This window comes from Eutrigla gurnardus (genome assembly GCF_963514095.1).
Source record: "Eutrigla gurnardus genome assembly, chromosome: 7".
In the NCBI taxonomy this organism is placed as follows: domain Eukaryota; kingdom Metazoa; phylum Chordata; class Actinopteri; order Perciformes; family Triglidae; genus Eutrigla; species Eutrigla gurnardus.
The window spans coordinates 22,372,909-22,396,633 of record NC_139921.1 but is presented as its reverse complement, the minus strand read 5'-3'; the positions used below and the strand labels follow the sequence as shown (position 1 = coordinate 22,396,633).

Below are 23,725 nucleotides of genomic sequence, written 5' to 3'. Positions count from 1 at the left end.
GTAGGCGGACTTTGGTAATCCCTTAGGGTTTTTTGTAGAGCACACTTGCCTGCACATGTGTACCAAATTTTGTGTCAATCGGAGTTACTGTGTGAGGGGTGTGGCTTACAAGGCGCTAGCGAGCAACTTTTTTTGTGGCCAACTATGAAATCTCAAATTTTTCGCCAGTCCAAATGCGCATGGCAATTTTTTTCAACTTCTGAATATGACAAGGCCCCCAAAAAGGCCGTCGAACTTGCGTAATAAGAAAAATAATTTTTCAATAGGGCTTCGCTGCCCGACGTTGTCGGCGCTCGGGCCCTAATAATAATCAAAATATCTGGACTGAAACCCACTCCCTCGTGCAAAATTGTATAAATTTAAAGAAATAAGCATATTATTCACTTTCAGAGAAAGAAAAGACTTACAAAGGACATTCTTGCATTGCTATGTTTTAATGTCAAATAGCTACTATTCATAAGGAAGATGTTATTGACACATGGGATTTTAAATGCAGTTAAAGAACAGTTTCAGTAGTAATGTTTTTGGGGGATAAAACTGTATTTTACATGAGATTATTTCAAATATGAATGGTTAGGCACTTGTAATTATTAGCAACACGGCCGAGACAAATGTCAGTTATTGGTGTCAAATGATTTATAAGTTCAAGTATTTTGTGTTGCCATGCTCAAAGTTGACAAAAAAAAAAACACAATTTGTGAGCATAAAACAAACAAAACAAAAAAAAACACACATCATGCACATTTAATTCAAGGACTATTAGACAAACATAGTCCGTTGATCACTGAGATATTCAAAAATCTATGTTATTGCACATGTTTACATGAGTCTTTAGATACAATTCAGTTAAAAAGATTGAAACAAATATTCATCTTTTGTCACCATAAATCAAAAAACAATTATTTTATTATATGAGCAACACTAAAATCCAGTAACTCAAAAATAAATATTCCGTTTCGAGAACGAAACCTTCGCCTAAACATCGGTGATCGTCGAGCATCACCATTAAACTCCAGCTTTTACTGTACAGTTAATCAAGTCTGAGCTCACTGTGAGCATCCATATGGATGAATAGCTTGTTTGTTATTATTCAAACAACAATGGATGGATTAGTGCCACAAGCTGTTATAACTGTCTCCTATGAGGCAAAATGTAAAGAGCCACATGTAAACAACAGCTGGTGAAGCTGAGAAATAGTGTACCACTTCATATGTGGCGTCCTCTCCCCAACACGTGACACCTTCTGCAGCAGATATAATCCAAGAAGTAAATGTCTCATTTCAACGTTACCGACAACGTTCAGGTTGTCATGGGAACCTGCGGAAGAGCTGAATCTTGCAGCTCTCGTTATCGGCTCCTATGACTCTTCAGAGATTTCGATCTGTGACTTGGATTTCATCTTTGACCAAGTATAGGATTTGAAATCTATCTGAAATCATGTAACCTACACTGTACATCACGTGCAGAGGATATTCATACACTGTAATATTAATCCTTTTACTTATGCATGTACAGTTAGGCTGCCAAACTAGATCGTGTTTCTAAGTTCCACCGACCACAAGTAGTCACACTTTGTTTTTGGTCTATCAAGGAATCGCTGTTCCATCCCTTTTGACTGAAAATCCATCACATGTGCCCCATTTTTTTAAATGTTCCAGCCGTGCAAGACGCCCACTCACGCTCTCATTGGCTAAAAGAAGAAGCATCAAATTCAAACGCCTCGAGTAAAAGCATTGGAACAGAGTGAGCAGCCGGGTATAAAAAAGAAAAGTTCAACACGTCGTCCAAATATAGAATGACACTGAGGCGTAAATATGAACTCGATCATCATTCATTCTGACAGTGCTGACGCCAAAAATGAGGAGCTGGTGCACATGTCGGCAGTTTAATAAGACTTTAAAGGTAGCGTTAGTTTGGGAGCTCTCATATACAATGCGTGGTCATTCCTTTTTACACAGGACAGACAAAAAAAAAAACTTTCATTAGATGGAGGAATATGTGTAGGAAAGTTTCATTGGAGTAATATCAAGCATTATGCACAAATGTAGATTCAAGGGTTTTAAAAGAAGGGTGAGTTGAGCATTAAAAATAGTGCCATCTATAATGAAATGGAGGAAAACGCTGTCATTTAATGCATGTGTGATTATTGTTCAAGTAAATGTGGGAATTGAACCCCAGACTGCCTTGAATCCACAATTGTGGCCATTTTTGTACCCTGTTTACAGCACGATGTTCACCATCACATTTATTTGTATGTGTTGCTGTGCAGATCTAAATGAATGATCCACGAGGTAATATATATATATATTGTTCCATCGTTCTCCAGATATCCACCTTTTAACACAAAAAACAAATAATACAAATCAAAATTTTAAGGAATGACACTGGCTGCATGTATTTGGTATGAGAGCTCAACCAAATCTGGAAGTAGAATAAAATCGGTCCATCACGTAAAATCACCCATCATCCTCTGCTGTCCAGGGTTCTCTCCTGAAAACCAACAGTGAACAGCAGGCTGTGTTTCCACAGCAGCTGGGGTGAGACATGACCTTGTCATTATCAATAAAAAAAAAAATTGACTAAATTGTAAACCTCAGACTGGATTCAGGCTGAAGCTTCAAATCTGCAGCGGTGAGAAGGCGTAGAAAGGAAACTGGGCCTCGTCCTCGTCCACAAAGAAACACTGGAAGTAGGGCAGGTCTTCTGCGGAGGACAGTATGATTCACAGCAGCACGTATCAGTACGCCGCCTTCCTCGCCGCCCTCCGGCATGCAATTTGCACACTTATGTGATATTTCGGTTATGAGAGTGGAATGTTTACCCACCTTCCATTTGAAAGCTGTCTGATACAGAAGTCTCTGCTATAAAAAAACAACAGCACAATGTTAAACCATAAAACAATACAGTGTTATATTCCACTAAATTAGAACCTGGCTATCCAGTAGGCTACCTTTTACTTTCTCTTCCTTGGCATCTTTCTTCTCAGCAGATCTTTCTACAAGAAAAATAGTATTTTCTATGTTTAAATAAAGTTAGAACACTCTGAATTTAGTTGTTTGACAAACAGCACCTTTCTTTGCCGGCTCCTGTATCTCTTTAAGAACTCTGTCATCTGTAAATAGCAATACAAGATTAATAACTGTTATCAGTCAATTAGTTAAACCAGTTATAGTAGACAACAGCAGCAACATATGTTGCTGATTTGAAGACAATATTGAATGCTGATTGGACACCGTACCTTTCGCTTTCTCTTCTTTGGTCGCCTTCTTCTCAACTGCTTTTTCTAATAATTAAATAAATAAATAATAGTTAATAAAGAAATCCATCATCTGCAATAAATTACAAAGTTTCCATAATTGTACAGCATATTTTAGATCTATTGATGTTGAAGCACTCCTCAGAGCTGTTCATATGAAATACCTTGCTTCGTTGCAGTGGGTTTGACCTTTTCTTTGAAATCCTCTGACTCTGTTTGGACAATTACAGCATTGTTTCACCGTCGTTGTCACAAAGTTTGTGTTTCATATCATTTTTCCCCATATTTTTAATAAAAGGGGTTTTCTTTCTTGCTTGTGTAAGCTGGTGTAGCATATTGGCACATTTTACTAGTTTCAGATTGGCATTGATGTTGGTTGTGGCTCATTTAATTCAAACTTAAATGCTGTTATGGGAAGACGTGCTTAAGATCCCATGGCAACGCAAACACTGAACACATCGCCACCAAGAGACTTCGTAGGGTTGTTACAACTACTGGCATGCACGTTGAGGAAGATACTGGAAAGTATTACGTAAGTAAGTCTATGATTTATAGACATAAAATATATATATATTACTGTAAAATATTGTCTATAAATCTGTAACAGAATAGTTTCTTACTGAATGAAAGCAGGTACACATGTTAAATATAGATTTTTTCTTTCATATTCAGTAGGTAAACCTTCTCAGCCTTCGAATTACATGATGTAATCACATTACTATGAGGGCTACATGATTACATGCTGCCTCTACTTAGGCACCACAAATGTACCTGTCTTCACATGGGCTGCTTTGGTCGTTCCCCTAGAAATGGCTGTGTCATCAGGAGGGAAATACAATTGATATGATACACGGTTCTTTTACATGTGGAAGTATTTCTGGCGGTAAAGTTGCAGCATTTATAATAGACTATAAATCCTTAACATAGCCTCAGACGCACCACCAAAATGACTCAGTATCCTGGCTTGTTCCATGATAAAATCATCTAAATGGTGAAATAATAGTCGTCATTGTACTAAAGGACTGTACCTCTCTTCACTGCAGCAAGTTTGTCCTTTTCCTGAGGAGTCTCCAGGTCTGCAAAGGGGAAACGGAGGTCAGATGGACAAAGAACTTGTGAGCGGAGGCCACAAATAGCTCATTTTTTCAATGAATATTGCAGCTGGAGCCAAAGCGTTATCACAGCATTGTGAATTGGATGTTTAAAAGCAGCTTGCATGTGGGATCTACAAATAGAAAGCTGTAATTAGTTTCAGGCTTTTCTGCAAAAACGATGATCTGAAGTGTTCTCTGAGGTAAAACCAAGCATCTACTTTGGGTTTGTCAACTTTTGATGCTTCTGACTGTCTGTTTCGTGTGTTATCTTTTTATGTTTAGGAGGAATCTACCAATCTTGAAGGGATACCTCCAGATACCTTCCATTATTAATGTGCTTTGGATTCTCAACTCTTTATTTTCTACATTTCAGAAGGTAAGAGTGGTGAGTTATAAAGGCCTAACAAAACCAACCACAGTGTTCTTCAGGATCACTGCAGAGAATGTGCATAATGTGGATTTATTGTTGATCTCAAAGGCTTATTTCTCTCCCGAGCAATCAAATCAGAGCTTTTTCAGAATGTAATGCCACATATGGATTGAGCAGCACTAATGTACCTTTCTTTATATGGACCGGTTGGGCCTTTTTCCTCAACAATGCTGGGAGAAAAGGTAATTAGTGCATAATTGTGGTGTTTTTTTATATATCCTAAATGTTTTTGTCACCAAACATGACAATTTGGGAAGTATATGTTGTTTTTGTACCTTTTGGTTTGACTTTGTCTTCTGGCACTTTGGGCTCTGAGTGAATAAGAATACATGGGTAGTGTTGTTAAGTAGTTTGGTTATGGTTGCTGTAGTAACACTACATTAATATTGCTTGTGAGCTACAACTCTCTGCAGGCAGGTGGCAGTGCAGGCTACCTTTCTTCTTTAGGAGTGACTTGACCATCTCCTTCTTTGTGTCATCCTCTGTTTTAGCTAATTAAAATGGGGGACAAAAATATCTTAAATTGTCATTTTTCACAATTTGAAAATAAATATAAAATACTATGTCTCATCCATTACTTTATTTTTTTTTAAATTAGGTACTTACCCTTCTTTTCATGAGCTGGCTCGGGCTTCCCCCGTGTAACCTCAGGTGCTATGATAAAATAATTTGTGTTAAAGATAGTTTACTTTTTGCGATATAATGACGGATCGTATCTGCATTACCTTTTTTGGCCACAACTGGCTTGGCGTCAGGTTCTGAAGAGAAAGATGAAAAATTAGTGATGATTGTTGCTTTTTGATAAGTGAATATTAACATTTTCTGGAATTATGTCAATATTTATATTATATTAGTGACAAAGTACAGCTTCTATATTATATTGCATTTAAAGGAGGGAAAACAAATCTATTTAAAAATCTACAAGCCTAGAAATCACTTCACACCTACGCAAAACAACTTAAAGAGATAAAACACGTTGTTCAAAATATCAACTTCTTCAGCTCCAAGTCTGTTTAAGGTCATCACAATTCATTCAAATTAATTTGTCATGGACATTTTTGAGTCAAGTTTAAACTGAAAAGCATACATTGTTTTTCACTAATGTAAATATTAATCATCATCTTATCAACATGACCGTTTTGAGCCATTATCATGTGGTGATAAAGTTATATATATATATATATATATACAAAAAAATATCTTATTAGGTATGATATTAATATGGATGACATTTCATTGGTAAAACTAACTACCTTTTTTGGTTGGCGGTAGTTTGACCTTCTCTTTTGGAGTTACAGGCACTATGACCGAGAAAAATAAATTGTTATAAAGGCATACTGTTATGGTGAACATATGAAAAAGATTAAAACTAGTGTATCTACGATGTACCTTTCTTCAGTGGCACAACCTTCACCTTCTCCTTTGTCATTGTGACATTCTTGTGCGCTACTTCTGCCAATGTAGGAAAAGAAAAAAAAAGAATGAGAAGAAAAATCAATCATTATTTGACCACAAACATAAACGTTGACTAATGTACCTTTCATCACCGGGGCTGGTTTTGTTTTTAGTGGAGCAGGTTCTGTGTGAAGAGGTTTGTCATTACAGAAACCGAGATAACGACAGACTGGAAGGATAAAGGGAAATATAAACATACGTCTCACCTCGCTTTGTCAGAACTGGTTTGGGCTTCTGTTTTGAAACCTCGGCTGTTAAAGAAAACACATGACTTGATGTTCAATATGCAAAACCAAACCGTGATGTCAATTTGATCGTTGAAATATTTAAAATATGGCATACCTGTCCTCGCAGAGGCTGCTTTGACTTTCTCTTTGGGCACCTTGACTTCTGTAAACCAAAAAAAAAAAACCCGGCTCATTGACTCAACTCAGTTAGAATAATCGGAAACCAATAAAACATATAATCCAAAGTAATTTACCTATTTTCATAGGCACTATTTTGACTCTCTGTTTCACCAGAGAGCCGTTTCTGGGTGTGCCTTCTTGTTCTGTATAGAAATTTGGAGATAAAATACACATCAGTATGTGATTGCAGTTTGAGATATAGTTTATTCCGTCATATTATTATAAAATGCATGACTCTCACCTCTTTTCAGTGTGGCTGGTTTGGCCTTTTCTTTGGGAGCAACTGCTTCTGTGTGTCGGAAGCAAAATGTTTTCATACACCAGGATGGTTTTATTACCATTGTGACAATTGATCATTATGCTCTTTGGTGATTGAAAACATTATCAAGAACGTATAAAGCAGTTACCTTTCTTAGCTTTGGCCTTTTCCTTCGTCACTTCTGTTTCATAAAAATAGGAGAGTTAGTGGAGATTTGCCTTTTTGATTAGTTACTTTTATAGTTTCCATCTGCATTGTAATGTGATGATCTGACACACATTTAGTTTTTGGAAGGTGGAACATTATTCATGTGAACTAATGGAGTCTAATTCAGCAGTACTGCAATAAATCCAATCATCTTCATTAAGGTCTGTAGGTCTACAAATCTTTCTTAATTATTTAGTCTACCCTTGTCGATATAAATGTAGTATAAATTTGTTCATGTCCCCCAGTGGTCTAGACTGTTGCATCATTTAATCTTTGTATTACCTGTTTTTTCAGATTTAGGTTTGATTTCTTCCTTTGGTTCCTTCTTGGGCTCCTTATGAGCTGCCACTGCGGGAAATTATGGAGATACGTTTATTATGTGACTCTTTCTTTTAATACATCATTCTTTATGTGTTCTGCACAAAAAACATATGCATTATCTAAATATATATTCATTCTCAAATGGTGTGAGTAAAGATTGGATGAAGAACAGCATGTTCTTACGTTTCTTTGCTGGTTCTGGCTTGGCTTTCAGCTTAGGACCTTCAGGAACCTCTATTATTTGGGAATATGCAAAAATACAATTCATTAGCACTGCAAACTGTAAAATCTATCAAATACTAACCACAGGGATAAAATGTCACTGTGACATGTTCTTTGTATTTTCTCACCTGCTTTAGTCACGTTAAGATGTTCCTTCTTCAGGAGAGACGCAACCTCCTTCTTGACTACTCGGATCCTGCTTGCAGTCTTTTTGGGTCCAGCATCTGAAATAAAAAGGTAAACCTGATGAACGGTTTCACATAAATTATAAAGAGGAAAGAAATATCCCGTGTTGAACAAAGGAAACCTATGAATCTATCCAGCCTTCTTTATGTTCCAGTCGGGCCTCTATGAGTAAGCACTTATTATTTATTGTCATGAACGCTCATAATCATATTTTTTTGGCCATGCAGCATACAATGTGGATGGCTTTGCATTACCTGTTTTTACAGGTTTAGGTTGGATTTGTTCCTTTGGTTCCTTCTTGGGCACCTTGGGAGCTGCTGCCACTGGTGGAGATATATGACATCATAAAACCCTTAAGTTTTAGATTCATATCACGTTTTGTGTTTATTACACACTTTATTTAAATATATAACTCTTAATGTGTAGAAGACATAAAAAGTTATATACTCAAATAAAGTGTTGCGTAATAAACACTAAATACTGTCAGCATACAACAAAATAAACATGATAGCTAACAAGTTTAATTCTTGAATTGGTTATTGGTTATAATTATTTCAGGAACAGAGAAAAATATTTGGTTATGGAGCATCAGATTCAAGTAATTTTTACAAACAAATTCCTTTCATACCTTTCTTTGAAAGTTCAGGTTTGGCTTTCACCTTAGGACTTTCAGGAACCTCTATTATTGGGCAACAGTCAAAAATATAATTAATTAGCTCATCTCAGCTTCACATTCAGTGTGACCTGTTGTCTTACATGCTGTATTATCTCACCTGCTTTAGTAACATTAAGATGTTCCTTCTTCAGGATGGACCCAACATCCTTCTTGACTACTTTAATCCTCCTTGCAGTCTTTTTGGGTCCAGCGTCTGATATAAAAAGGTAAATTGTCATAACAGTATTTTTAACCATGCAGTATGGCTCTATGGATGGTATCGCCAATGCCTTCTGTATTACCTGGTTTTACAGATTTAGGTTTGATTTCTTCCTTTGGTTCCTTCTTTGCTTCCTTGGGAGCTGCCACTGGTGGAAAGATTATGACATTAAAAAGCCCTTGAGTTTTAGATTTATATTAAGATTAGTGTTTATTGTGTAACATTTTCACTTTTTATGTGTTCTTATTTGACAATTGACACAAAAATAATAAAAACATGCTATTACCTTTCTTTGTAGGTTCTGGCTTTGCTTTCACCTTAGGACCTTCAGGAACCTCTAATATTGGAGAATATTCATAAAATATAATTCATTAGCTCGTCTTACCTTCACATTAAACGTGTAATGGTAGCACTCTCTGCAGACTATAAGTCCTTTTCTATGAGCCAACGACAATGCTACATTTAAAAGATGGTGGCATCCAATCGGTCAGATTGACACCTACCATGTTGTTTTGTCTTGAATATCTTGATAACAAGATTTAAGTCCAAATCTAAAATAAAAAGTGCCTAATGACATTCATATTTCAAATGCAAGTCGCTGTGTTATCTCACCTGCTTTAGTAACATTAAGATGTTCCTTCTTCAGGAGAGACGCAACCTCCTTCTTGACTGCTTTAATCCTTCTTACAGCCTTTTTGGGTCCAGCGTCTGAAATAAATAATAGGTAAAGCTGATTGAACAGTTTCACATAAATTATACAGAGTAAAGGAATATACAGTTCCCTGAAGTATAGGATATTGAGCATGGGAGCCTGAGCATTTCGTTCAAGGGCCCAGGGTTGAGTGGTACAGCCTCAGAGAGCTGCTGGCCTGACTCTGACACACACGACTCCTGCTATTGTTAATTAACCCTTCATAATTTAACCATAATTGCTAAAACACTGTGTTGCTGGACTGTGCCTACCTGTCTTGGTATCTGAGATCTTGTCTATATGAGTCGTCTTGATTTCTTTCTCTTCCTTAGAAAACTTTGTTGGTTCTACTTTATCCTCAGAAATCTTCTTTGGTTCCTTTCCTTCTTTGGTAACAATCTTGACCTCTGTCTTGTCTTTGGAAGGTTTCTCTTGGTCTTGTTCTTTGGAGAGCTTCTTTGGTTCCTTTTCTTCTTTGGTAACCATCTTGACCTCTTTCTTGTCTTTGGAAGGTTTCTCATGGTCTTGTTCTTTAGAGAGCTTCTTTGGTTCCTTTTCTTCTTTGGTAACAATCTTGACCTCTGTCTTGTCTTTGGAAGGTTTCTCTTGGTCTTGTTCTTTGGAGAGCTTCTTTGGTTCCTTTTCTTCCTTTCTAGACAGTTTTTCTGGGTCTTTTTGATCCTTTGAAGGTTTCTCAGGTTCTTGTTTTTCTTTTCTTTTGTCTTCCATCCCTTTCTTCAAAGGCTTAACTTCTTTCTTCTCTTCAGAGGACTTTAGGATCTCTTCCTTAGATGGTTTATTTACTTCCTTCTCTTCTTTAGATGGTTTCTTTACTTCCTTCCTCTCTGTAGATGTTTTTTTCTCCTTTGGCTCTTCTTTGAGATGTTTCTTTACTTCCTTCTCTTCTTTGAGAGGTTTCTTTACTTCCGTCTCTTCTTTGAGAGGTTTCTTTATTTCCTTCTCTTCTTTGAGAGGTTTCTTGACCTCTTTCTCTTCTTTAGATGGTTTTGTGACATCCTTTTCTTCTTTGGATGTTTTATTGATCTCTTTCTCTTCTCTGAGAGGTTTGTTTACTTCCTTCTCTTCTTTGAGATGTTTCATTACTTCCTTCTCTTCTTTGAGAGGTTTCTTTATTTCTTTATCTTCTTTGTGAGGTTTCTTGACCTCTTTCTCTTCTTTAGATAGTTTTGTGACATCCTTCTCTAGTTTGGATGTTTTTTTGATATCTTTATCTTCTTTGTGAGGTTTCTTGACCTCTTTCTCTTCTTTAGATGGTTTTGTGACATCCTTCTCTTCTTTGGATGGTTTCTTGATCTCTTTATCTTCTTTGAGAGGTTTCTTTATTTCCTTCTCTTCTTTGAGAGGTTTCTTTATCTCCGTCTCTTCTTTGAGAGGTTTCTTTATTTTCTTCTCTTCTTTGAGAGGTTTCTTGACCTCTTTCTCTTCTTTAGATGGTTTTGTGACATCCTTCTCTTCTTGGGATGGTTTCTTGATATCTTTATCTTCTTTGAGAGGTTTCTTTATTTCCTTCTCTTCTTTGAGAGGTTTATTGACCTCTTTCCCTTCTTTAGATGCTTTTGTGACATCCTTCTCTTCTTTGGATGGTTTCTTGATATCTTTATCTTCTTCGAGAGGTTTCTTTACTTCCTTCTCTTCTTTGAGAGGTTTCTTTACTTCCTTCTCTTCTTTGAGAGGTTTCTTGACCTCCTTCTCTTCTTTAGATGGTTTCTTGATCTCTTTATCTTCTTCGAGAGGTTTCTTGATCTCTTTATCTTCTTTGAGAGGTTTCTTTACTTCCTTCTCTTCTTTGAGAGGTTTCTTTACTTCCTTCTCTTCTTTGAGAGGTTTCTTCACCTCCTTCTCTTCTTTAGATGGTTTCTTGATCTCTTTATCTTCTTTGAGAGGTTTCTTTACTTCCTCCTCTTCTTTGAGATGTTTCTTAACTTCCGTCTCTTCTTTGAGAGGTATCTTGATTTCTTTATCGTCTTTGAGATGTTTCTTGACCTCTTTCTCATCTTCAGATGGTTTCTTGTCCTTTTTCTCAACTTCTTTCTCTTCTTTTGATGGTTTCTTTGCTTCCTTCTCTTCTTGAGGTGGTTTCTTTACTTCCTTCTCTTCTTTAAGAGGTTTCTTGAGTTTTTTCTCTTCTTTAAGAGATATCTCGACTTCTTTCTCTTCCTCAAGATGTTTCTTGACCTCTTTCTCTTCTTTAGATGTTTTCTTGACTCCCTTCACTTCTTTGAGAAGTTTCTTTACCTCCTTCTCTTCTTTGAGATGTTTCTTTATTTCCTTCTCTTCCTTGAGAGGTTTCTTTATTTCTTTATCTTCTTCGAGAGGTTTCGTGACCTCTTTCTCTTCTTTGGATGGTTTTGTGATATTCATCTCTTCTTTGGATGGTTTCTTGATCTCTTTCTCTTCTTTGAGAGGTTTATGTACTTCCTTCTCTTCTTTGAGGGGTGTCTTTATTTCTTTATCTTCTTTGATGGGTTTCTTGACTTCTTTCTTTTCTTTGAGAGGTTTCTTTACCTCGTTCTCTACTTTAGATGGTTTCTTAACTTCCCTGTCTTCTTTGAGAGGTTTCTCGAATTCTTTCTCTTCTCTGAGAGGTTTCTCAACTTCCTTTTCTTCTTTGGGATGTTTCTTGACTTCTTTCTCTTCTTTAGATTGTTTCTTGGCTTCTTTCTCTTCCTTAGATGGTTTCTTGACCTCTTTCTCTTCTGTAGATGGTTTCTTGACTTCTTTCTCTTCTTTGGATGGTTTCTTGACAGTCTTCACTTCTTTAGATGGTTTCTTGACTTCTTTCTCTTCTCCGAGAGGTTTCTTAACTTCCTTTTCTTCTTTGAGAGGTTTCTTGACTTCTTTCTCTACCTTAGATGGTTTCTTGACCTCTTTCTCTTCTTGAGATGGTTTCTTGACTTCTTTCTCTTCCTTAGATGGTTTCTTGACGTCTTTCTCTTCTATAGATGGTTTCTTCACCTCTTTCTCTTCTTTAGATGGTTTCTTGACTTCTTTTTCTTCCTTAGATGGTTTCTTGACGTCTTTCTCTTCTTTAGATGTTTTCTTCACCTCTTTCTCTTCTTTAGATGGTTTATTTACTTCCATCTCTTCTTTGAGAGGTTTCTTGACTTCTTTCTCTTCCTTAGATGGTTTCTTGACTTCTTTCTCTTCTTTAGATGGTTTCTTGACTTCTTTCTCTTCTTTGGATGGTTTCTTGACTTCTTTCTCTTCCTTAGATGGTTTCTTCACCTCTTTCTCTTCTGTAGATGGTTTCTTGACTTCTTTCTCTTCTTTGGATGGTTTCTTGATGTCTTTCTCTTCCTTAGATGGTTTCTTCACCTCTTTCTCTTCTGTAGATGGTTTCTTGACTTCTTTCTCTTCTTTGGATGGTTTCTTGATGTCTCTCTCTTCCTTAGATTGTTTCTTCACCTCTTTCTCTTCTTTAGGTGGTTTCTTTACTTCCATCTCTTCTTTGAGAGGTTTCTTTACCTCCCTTTTTTCTTTGAGAGGTTTCCTGACTTCTTTCTCTTCAGATGGTTTCTTGACTTCTTTCTCTTCTTTAGCTGGTTTCTTTACCTCTTTCTCTTCCTTAGATGGTTTCTTCACTTCTTTCTCTTCTTTGATATGTTTCTTTACTTCCATCTCTTCTTTGAGAGGTTTCTTTACTTCCTTTCCTTCTTTGGGAGGTTTCCTGACTTCTTTCTCTTTAGATGGTTTCTTGACTTCTTTCTCTTCTTTTGATGGTTTCTTTACCTCTTTCCCTTCCTTAGATGGTTTCTTCACTTCTTTCTCTTCTTTGATATGTTTCTTTACTTCCATCTCTTCTTTGAGAGGTTTCTTTACTTCCTTTCCTTCTTTGAGAGGTTTCTTTACTTCCTTTCCTTCTTTGGGTGGTTTCCTGACTTCTTTCTCTTTAGAGGGTTTCTTTACTTCTTGAGATGGTTCCTTAACTTCTTCCTCTTCTTCAGATGGCTTCTTGACTTTTTTCTCTTCAGATGGTTTCTTCACTTGTGCGGGTTTTGTCTCCTCTGTCTTCCCTTTAGGTTTTGCTATTTCTTTCTCCTCCTTGGAGTGCTTCCTTACTTCTTCCTCCTCTTTCGGTGGTGTACTTTGTTCTTCCTTCCCTGTAGACTCCTCTTCTAAAAGGAATCACCAGAGTGTTAGTTTTTTTGCTTGTTTTCAGATGTTGGTAACAGACTCAATCTGTAGAAGTCTTGAAGCTGCACAAAATACCACATACCCTTTGTGTACACATGAAGGCTATACTGAAACATAATTTTTTGGAGCAATATGTATTTTAGTGTTAACCACATACTTTTAATGTTGACCTCTGTTAGTATTATGTCCTAATATTGATAGAATATGCATTTAAATTTGTACATACTTCATATGTTTTAAATATACTCTACTCATCATTGAGTGTAATTACCTTTGGGTTTCAATGGTTTCTTTTCAAGAGGTTTGGCTTCCTTTATCGTTTTCTCTTTTAGCTTCGTTTTTATGGTTTCCTCAGATTTGGTTTCCTCTTTTTTCTCCTCAGTCTTTGCAGCTTTGAGGTCTGTAAGCAACAAAACATCTTCATAGGTGAAACCATTTGGTGCTTGTGGGTATAGAGTACATTCTTGTTTTCCACAGGCTACCAAATTAGTGCATTTGAACATTAGGAAATATATATAATGAATGTGAAAAGTATTACCTTTAATAATGGTGTCTTTAACTTCTTTTATTGCATGTCTCTCCTTTGCTTCTTCGAGAACTTGAGTATATCATACAGAAATATGTAAAAAAAATATGCAGTACAATATACAGTGCAATTCTGACCAGGAATCAGAATGTAATAGATTTTCACACTGCATATTCTTAGCCCAGCGCTATCCTTAGTCCCAGGCTAACAGAATAACAGTGTGAAAAGCCCAGTCATTATGACAAATAATCATGCTTGCATAAGCACTATAAGCATTATCGCACCAAACTCTATGATCAAAAACACACCACAACTAGAAATTATATTGTTAAAATCATCACCATTAGCTACATCTAGCTGCACTCTGTACTGTTGGCTACACCACCTCAGGCAATGACTGTCTGGTCTAAAGCAGGAACACTTAAGTTAACAATTAGCACCTTGAAAAAATAGATTTGTCTTTACTGAGTCATCAAAAAGGAAAGAGCACAGCTAAAGGAGAGCTGTACTGTATTAAGTCAGACGATCCTCTTTCTGTGCAGCTATTCACACCTCAATCAAGAGAGTTAACTCATCTAAATAAAGCTACTGCTTTGCCATTAAAACTGCTTGTATAATTTGTCTCTCAAAGAAACACTCCTATATATTGGGAAATGTTCTTGTCTTTCCTGGGGTTCAGGTGTGAAGATATATCAGTTTAATCGCTGCCTCTCCAGTACAGAGATCGGTCAGGCACACAAATCTATTTTTGTAGATTGGGGCTAAAAGCCATCCATGGAGATAGTAATGGCAAAACCTACCTTCATCATGTCATGCGAGTCCTAGACCGCCTCAGAGTTTTCTGGAGTTTTCTAGCTCAATGGCTATATCTTGTGCTCCGATTTGGCCATTTGGCAGAAACAGAATTTCCAGATATCTGTACTTTACTTGAGTATTTCTTTTTCTAACAAACGTTTACCTTTTAGAGTACATTTACTATTCTTACTATTCAGTCTTTTTGAACACTGAATTATCTGTACTTCTGCTTGAGTGTAGAATGTCTGTACTTTTGACACTTCTGCTCTGTAATGAAAAACTCTTCTCTGGTGAAAATAATTCTGTTGGTTTACAACCTAGACGATGAACGCCATTAAACACACGTTATGTACAATGTTATCACCCACTGAAATTAAGTTATGAAACGGTCAATAAATCATTGAACAAATCTGTTAGGCCCTAATCATTTTAGTCACATCAAAACCAAGTGGTCCTTTGAAAACATGTTAAGAAAATGTAAATAATGATAAATGTACAAACATTACATTTATCATTATTTACACACTCACCATTCAGAGACATTTTCATTACCTGATAATGAAAAAAAGGGATGAAACATATGTGATGATAATGGTGGGAGTGTACCTGGCTCCTGTTTGTGAATGTGTTCTTCTTTGTGAGCAGCTCTGGATCCAAGTCTTCTGAGCCTTTCGAAGGGAACGTGAACCTTCCTCTTTCGCTTGAGTCCAGTTTTCACGCTTTCGCTGTTGTTGTTGTTTTCATCGAGTTCGTCAATGGTGTCTTCGTCTTGGTCAACACTGGTTTCCACTTCGTCCTCATGATCGGACTCCAGGACGATGCTGGCGTCATCGTGTTTTTCAGCGGACAGAATGTTAAGATCAAGTCGTTGGACAGATGGCTCTTTTTCTTCATCTTCATCGTCCACTTCCATCGTTTCCACTTTGACCAGTTTCTCTCCATCCTTCTCTTCTGAATCTTCCTCATCGCCAGCATCTAAAGCTTTATTGTCCTGCTCAGTATTTACAAACTGATCTTTGACATCAGTGTCGTTTATTTCAATGTTTTCTTTGTCTCTACCTTCATCATCATGAAGATCTTTATATTTGGTCTCCTCCTCTTCAGCCTCTTCTTCTGTTTTTGTCTCCTCCTCCTCCTCCTTTTCCTCCTCATCATCTACCCGAAGTTTAGAATTGACAGAATCTTCTTCAGTTTTTGTCTCCCCGCCCTCTTTCTCCTCCTCGTCTTCAACCACAAGTTCTATTGTCTCCTCCTCCCCATCTTCTACTGCATCTTCAGTTTTTGTCTTCTGCTTTTCCTCCCCATCTTCTATGGGAACTCCTTCAGTTTTTGTCTCCTCCTCTTTCTCCTCATCTGCTTCAGTTTTGGTCTCCTCCTCATCTACCACAAGTCCTGTTGAGGTCTCCTCCTCCTCCTCCTCCTCCTCCTCCTCCTCCTTATCATCTTCTACCAGATCTTCAACCGTTTTGGTCTCCTTCTCCTCATCTTCTACCACAAGTCCTGGTTTTGTTTCCTTCTCCTCATCCTTTTCTTGAGGTTTATCATCTACTGTATCTTCAGTTTTGGTCTCCTCTTCATCTTCTACCACAAGTTCTGTTGAGGTCTCCTCCTCCTCCTCCTCCTTATCATCTTCTACCAGATCTTCAACCGTTTCGGTCTCCTCCTCATCTTCTACCACAAGTCCTGGTTTTGTTTCCTTCTCCTCATCCTTTTCTTGAGGTTTATCTTCTACTGTATCTTCAGTTTTTGTCTCCTCCTCGTCCTCTCCATTTTCTACCAAATTGTCTTCAGTTTTTGTCTCCTCTTCCTCTTCTTCTGCTGCGTCTTCTTCTGTTTTTGTTTCCTCCTCCTCCTCTACCAAATCTTCCATTTTATTCTCCTCTCCCTCTTCTTCCTCTTCTTTTCCTGCATCTTCTTTTGCTTCCTCCCCTGTTTCTTTTTCTGCCAAAACTTCTTCAGCTTTGATCTCCTCTTCCACCCCCTCAGCTTCTACCAGCTCCTCCTCAGTGCTTGGTTCTTCTTCTTCATCATCTTCTTCAATCTCTGTTTCAATTACTTCCTCTTCTTGTTCTTCTCCACCATCCTCTATTTTTAATTCCTCCCCCTCTTCTGTACCAACACATTCCTCGTCTTCTTTCTCCTCGGGTGATGGTTTATGTTCAGCCTCTTCAAGGTCGATATGTTTCACTAGTGATGTGATAGTAACAAATTTAGTGCCCGTTATGGATGCTGTATCTGACTAATGAATATGACTATTAGAGAAAAATGTGTATGAATACCATCTTCCTCATCCTCTTTCTCCTCATCTGTTTCAACGGCAGCTTCAGTGGGAACTTCAGCCTCCTCCTCCTCAATCTTTGACTCCGGGGCTTCACTTAACTCTGCAGCAGCAGCAGCAGCAGCAGCTTCGTCTTTGGCGGCTTGCATGATCTCTGTAACTGTATGATCATGTGACCTGTCTTAGCTGACCTTCACATCTTTACACGGTAAAGCAGCTCCAAACTTATTTTCAGGTGAAGAAGAATTTGATGGGGTGAAATGGGAACAATGACCGTTGATAACATTATATACCACACACCACATGTTGCAGTTAATGCCATTCCCCATTGGCTTATATCATTACTATTAGCATGGGATTTGTTGACAAAAAAGAAGATACAGAATATTTCTAGACTTATTCTTTTTCTTCCCACACCACCTCTCCCACATACTACCACCCAAAATGACATCTTCCGAGGGCTTACGTTTGAAACATGTGGTGTGTGATTCCATGCAATGATATAATGAAATAATCCACAAGAAAACACACCTCATCCAATACAAACGATCCAGATACATTCATCCAGTACATCACAGTTATTGAAATACAGATGGAAAGTTGTTCAGTCGTCAGTTAGAGGAATGCAATTCCAAAGGACAATTATGAAAACAATTTGTCATGCTCAGTATAACATAGAAATCTTTTTTTTCTTTTTCTTTTTTACAAAATACACAAAGCATGATGAGTGGAACAAAATCATCTCAATGGCAAAAACATGCAGCGTTCATGTTATATCCAACAAATGTGGTCAGTATCACAAACAGCGGGAGAGATTCAGTCACCAAATCCTTATAAGACATTTGTTACAATGAAAGTACACAGTGGTTGCAATGTGATTCGTGCAAAATGGAGTTTATTCAAACAACATTGACATACAATTTCATTGCTGTATTACACTGAACACGTCATGAGGCAGATTCAAGACCACATACAAAGCAAGAAACACACAAATCAATGCGGACATGCATGAAAGGCAACTATTTGCTGGCAATGCACATTGAAACCAATAAACGTAGTGTATTTCTCCAATACATGGTGGTGTTTCCTTACCTTTTTCAAAAGGTGGCAGAAATTCACCTACATGTCAAAGAATATATGGTAATGAAAGACAATTTTCAGCATTTAGGAAAAGGGAGACACATATTTTCATTACTTACCTTTCCTTCGTACCAGACGAATATCAGATGGAGGAGCTACAATTCCCTCTAAACAAAGAAAAGAAACAAATGGGGTGTAATTTGCAGTCATATGCTGGTGAGATGCTTTTAAGGTGTATTTAAACTGTAATAAAAAGTGAAACCTTTTTCAGTGACTACATTTACAACAGGTTCACCTAAAACAAGAGAAGAAAATATGATCAAGTATGCATCAAGGTGTCAGGAAGTTTATTATTAAGTTACTATAGAATATCATTATTATTGTAGGATATGAATAATGCAAACAAGAGTACCTTGATCACCAACAAGCATGCTTGACATATAAGCCACAAACAAATCTTTCTTGTCTGAGAACTCCAACACAGCATCTTCGACAGCTTTCATGGGGTCAATGGTCACTTCGGGCATGACCCCTGAAATATCAGCACAGCAGAGATTAATGTCAAGCTACTATCTATAATACTATGAAATATGAACATCAGTGATATACCAGCAGTAGTATTGTAATGGGGCTGGTTTGTAAATGATATGTAAAAACGCACCGTGTTCCCCAAACAGCGTTGTGGACACGTAGCTCACAAGCATGTTCATCTGTTCTGCTGTGATTTCTGCTGTTCTTTTCAGAGCTGACATGGGGCTGAATCCCAGTGCATGCTGGATATCTGCTCAACAGAAAGGGCAACGTGAACACCGCACAGTGGAGTACGCTTGGTAGTGGTAAACACACACACAGTAGATATAAGGAAGGTTAATCGTAAAATACCGCACCTTTTACCGTGTCCAGTATTACATCAAAGATAGCACAGAGCACATCTTGGATGTATCCTGATATTCCACACAGAAAGTCGTTACAAACACTGAAGACGTTTCTGCCGGCGGCCACGGGGTCAAGGAAGCTAATGTCAGTGGTTCCTGAGAAGAACAAACACACATTAAAGCCAAAGCAGTTACTTCATCCGACGAATTCTATCACTTTTTGTCATAAAAAACATTTGAAAAGACAGTTAAAGATCAACGGGAAAAGCTTTTGGCCACCAATGAGTAAGTCATTGACATCAACAGTCATTGAGTAATATAATGTTGATTTAGCAATGCTAAACAGCAAAATAATAAAACTATTTGATGTAAATATTTGGTCACAAACAATGCAAAGGTTAAACAATGACGCACCTTTTGTTAGCTCCAGTACACTGTCTACGACGGCGCAGAGCACCCCCTGGATGTAGCCCACTATTCCACTCAAGGTGTCGTTAGTAACAGTGAAGACATTTCTGCCAACTACCACGGGGTCCACGAAGCTAATGTCCACGGTTCCTGAGAAAAATAAACACGCAAGGACAGCTATGTCAAATCAGTACGGTATGCTGTGTTAAAGTGTCCTTGTAATATTATATGAGGTTACAGATTAGAGAGATGTTAGGTGTAAATACCTTTCACTACATCCAGAATGGTGTCCAAAATGGCACAGAGTGTATCCTGGATGTAGCCGCCCACTCCACACACAAAGTCATTAGTAGCACTGAAAACACCTCTGCCTTTGACCACAGGGTCAATGTAGCTAAGGTCAAGTTTTCCTGAGAAAAACAAGGGAGGGAAAATGTATTTATTTGTTACCAAACTAGGGAAAAATAACACCAAAAAGTGACTTTGTTTTAACTAATAATTAGGATCATTATCATGTTATTTGTTTGTGAATAAAAAAGGGAAGACACATTCCTTAGTCAAAAATATGCATTCAATATGACATACATACCTTTATTTATATCCAGTATAGTATCCAATACAGTGTCTACAATAGCACACAATGTGTCCCTGAAAGTGCCCGCAACTCCACACATGAAGTCATTAGTTGAATGGAAAGCTTGTCTCCCGATGACCACAGGGTCAATATAGCTGAGGTAGAAGTTCCCTGTTTGGGGGGTAGATTATTAGAGTCATAGTTACATCACATGTATGCTGCTTCTACCTTTTTATTTTTGTTTTGGTTGAGTATGAATGTGTTTTCATACCTTCCTCATCTGAAAAATAGCGAACAAATCCATCTTTTGCTTCTGATATTTCCTCAGCCGCGTAAGTGGCAGCAGACATGGGGTCACTTAAATCAGGTGCACATTCTAGGGGAGATATAAGTCAAGTATTAGAATACTCGCTCCAGCACTACAGAGAAGGTGTGGCATGCATGCTGTCCCCCTTTGTACCTTGAAACTTGTTGAGTAGACTGGAGACTTCATCAACAGCGTCGTTTACAGCTTGCATGGGGTCCGAAACGATTTGCTGAATGTCTGAGAATCGTAGCAGATAATACGGTAATATGAATGTTTGATCATTGAAATTCAAATAAAAGATCCATTTTTTTTACGACTTACCAGGGACAGCCTTGTACTCCACCAAGTCAAACATCACCACTCCCACCACCACCCAGGACAGGAGGGCAGCCAGGGCGATCAGCAGCTCCGCCGATACTTTCAGCTTCCCGAGGAGGCCCAGACCTTTGGATTTGGGAGACCCCGTCCGTGGTGCAGCTGCTCCAGCTACTCCATCGGACCCGCTGACTGTGGAAGAAAGAAATATGATAGCAGATTTTTTATTTTTCAAAATGTTTTAATATATTTGTCCTTTTACAGTGACATCCAGTTCCTACTATGAACGACAAACATACAGTGGAATGCAGTTTAATACTGAACACAATTACAAAAAGGCTGCATAGTTATGTGTGCCGGTTCTTTTCTATACCTTCACAGCATGCATAGATGTGTCCGTTTTTGAAAATAAAATAGAGCCAGACCCATAAATACGCTGGGCCAACTTGCATATTAGCATCTGCATGAGAGAAATGACAAAGTTTGTCTGCCAGAGAGCGATGACATGTTTATTTTTGGAATATAAAATGTCCCCCTCAAGAACAAATCTCTATTAAATGATTAAAATGTTTGTTTATGTGTACCTGTAAAAACAAAAAAAAAACAAAAAAAAGAACAACTGCCAATCTATTGTTATTATATTATTTCAAAATGTTGTATTAGTATCTTAAACATCTAAAGTCTAAAAGTCTAAAAAGTATTATTGGTCACTTCTCTTTGCCTTTCTCTTTAAAAGTGGAAGATATGATGTGTTTATTTTAATTAATATACATGACTAAATAAGCAAATACCATAGTTCTGAAAAACACAAGTTATTATTTATTAACACTCAAAAACTAAATTAAAAATTGTTGATTGAGAAAATGTGTTTTTAGGGTATTTAATTGAGGATATGGTCCTGTAATTAATAAATAAAGATCTCAGGAGAAAAAAAACATTCCTGAAATATATATTTTTACCTTGAATATTACTCTATTAAGATATTATCGTGCAAACAACAAACTTAGAAATATCCAATAGCTTTACCAACCTATAGTTCTCTCCTCCATTTAATGCTAACAATGATTTTTCATTAACACATTAGGATGTTGTGAAATCTCTGATGAGGAAATTCCTGTGGCATGTTTGGGATATGTCCTTCCTTCCATTGCCAATTTTCCAGTCTCATTACCTCCACACGGCAGCTCAACCACGACAGGTGAAGGATATTTCCTTTGTGATGAAAGGATTGAAACGTACACAGTGGAGACAGTGTGTCTGATCTTCACATTTATCAAATGACAAAGTCAGCTTGTGAGTTGCATCAGCATGTAAATTTCCTTGTGTTGAGGGATTATGTGAATTAGATACAACTGATTGTCAGTTAAAAGATCACAAAAGACAGGAATCATCTACTCTCATTTCATCAGATGAGCTAAACACATATGCAGACGACTCACATCTGTTTAGGACAGTGGAAAATTATTGCGATGGCATTTAATGACATTCTCGCCATCATCAACACTGCTGTGCTTTCCAACTTGGACCAGGTGCCAAGGTGTTAAGGACACCTTCTATATGTAAATGAACTCCTGGCATGCTTGACTCATGATTCACTTCCTCATATACTAATGCTGTTATGAACAAACTCAAAGCGAGTCCCTTCAGAATTATTCAGGGTGGATGGTGTCAGTATTTCACCCCAAATAAACACTGATTCTGAAGTAGTTAATACTCAATTAATTTAAAGCCAAACGCTTTATCAATCAAAAGATTTGGATATGAAATATCACTTTGAGCAGATTAGAAGTAAATGCTTATTGTCTAAATGTCAAAATACAAAGATGAGAGGTCAGCCGCAGCAGCAGTCATGTCTGTCAAAGGAGAAGCAACGGTAATACTCTCGCTACATGATATCCTGTATTTATAGCAACCGGTTTCAACACGGGACATACCCTATCAAAACACTGCCATTTATTTATTACATAGCATATATTACGAAGGCTTTCTAGCATGACAATTTCAGTTGGGATGCAGGTAGCGTCCTACCTTCAGCCATGGTGATATTGAGACAATTTCAGCTATACTCCTTTGAGTTGGGGAGAAATCCTCCTCATGCAGAAGTGAATGGAAAAACACAACTTCAGTAGGAATCCAACCAGCATCCACGTCAAAAGAGTCCAAGTTATTCAATTATTCCATTTCCACTTCAAAGTCCTGTTTTCTGACTTGTATAATCCACAGGTGGAACTTGTCCAATTTAAAAAAAAGCGAAAGAAATCAAGCATAAATTGCAAGATTTACAGGTGTTGCAGAATTTGGAGCTGCCAGTGTGGCAGCATTGTAGAGGCGGGTCTGGGGTTGTTGGGGCAAAGGAAAGCAACACAGGGGGGGAAAGAAAGAGCCAAGCTAAGCAACGGGCTGGGTAGGGTGAGGGGGAACAGACAGAATATCCCAACCAGTGTTATTGGTGCCTCACATGGGTATAGGTCAGAGCACAGCACAGGGGGGCTTCAAGGTAACTTTATCCCGCAGAAGGTCCTGGTTATTCTTAGCTGGAGCTCTGCACACCGGCTGCTCTGGCAGGCCTTTTTTGGCGGTTGAAGTGGTGTGTGTGTGTGTGTGTGTGTGTGTGTGTGTAAGATGAGTTTGCTGAATTGAGCACCCCTACTGGTGGGGCAATTGTATCTACCCCCTAAACTAATAATAATAATAATAAAAGTCATGGTGAAAACTGTGCTGAAAAGGTTTCCTTGTCTAGCAAACAGCACACATCTATCCAAACATTTGTGAACTCTTCCTCCGGGTGCCTTTTATGTGGGTGGCTGCATTTTATTTTGTTCAGGTTTCATTACTCATCACTTTCTTTTTAGGTTCCACCGTTTGGTTATATGTGGCAGCTTCAAAATAAACATGTTTCCAAACATACGACTTCACCAATGAACCAACACAGATTTATTAACAGATACAGGAAAACAAAAAGCTGTATTATCCCTCGAAAACGTTGCAATACAAGACAACATGGACCTA

The 23,725-nt window shown here is 37.7% G+C and overlaps 1 protein-coding gene across 23 annotated transcripts; it reads right to left on the bottom strand.

Moving 5' to 3' along the window:
• Positions 1 to 415: 415 nt before the first annotated feature.
• LOC311016008 (uncharacterized protein) lies at positions 416 to 23,115 on the bottom strand. 23 transcript variants are annotated; one of them, XM_084013457.1, is made up of 48 exons: positions 22,745 to 23,107; positions 20,723 to 20,908; positions 20,555 to 20,638; positions 20,366 to 20,470; positions 20,110 to 20,265; positions 19,787 to 19,930; positions 19,527 to 19,670; positions 19,125 to 19,268; positions 18,899 to 19,018; positions 18,650 to 18,769; positions 18,500 to 18,532; positions 18,357 to 18,404; positions 18,250 to 18,276; positions 14,097 to 14,156; positions 13,830 to 13,958; positions 10,658 to 13,539; positions 9,932 to 10,567; positions 9,676 to 9,838; positions 9,325 to 9,420; positions 8,999 to 9,049; positions 8,795 to 8,860; positions 8,611 to 8,706; positions 8,466 to 8,516; positions 8,092 to 8,160; positions 7,780 to 7,875; positions 7,613 to 7,663; positions 7,391 to 7,456; positions 7,050 to 7,082; positions 6,884 to 6,931; positions 6,717 to 6,785; positions 6,578 to 6,625; positions 6,442 to 6,486; positions 6,318 to 6,359; positions 6,170 to 6,232; positions 6,034 to 6,081; positions 5,506 to 5,538; positions 5,387 to 5,434; positions 5,215 to 5,271; positions 5,056 to 5,091; positions 4,909 to 4,950; positions 4,285 to 4,332; positions 4,028 to 4,069; positions 3,421 to 3,468; positions 3,239 to 3,283; positions 3,071 to 3,112; positions 2,951 to 2,995; positions 2,826 to 2,861; positions 416 to 2,703 (listed from the first exon to the last, which is right to left on the bottom strand). In XM_084013457.1, the coding sequence occupies exons 1-48, from the start codon at positions 22,752 to 22,754 to the stop codon at positions 2,618 to 2,620; spliced, it is 6,837 nt and encodes a 2,278-aa protein (XP_083869583.1). In that variant the 5' UTR covers positions 22,755 to 23,107; the 3' UTR covers positions 416 to 2,617. The 23 variants fall into 23 exon arrangements, 22 of the variants coding, with proteins under 22 accessions (XP_083869583.1, XP_083869600.1, XP_083869584.1 ...); XM_084013474.1 differs by having other exon boundaries at positions 9,932 to 10,943; positions 11,004 to 13,539; XM_084013458.1 differs by having other exon boundaries at positions 9,932 to 11,257; positions 11,348 to 13,539.
• Between the last annotated feature and the right edge of the window lie 610 nt (positions 23,116 to 23,725).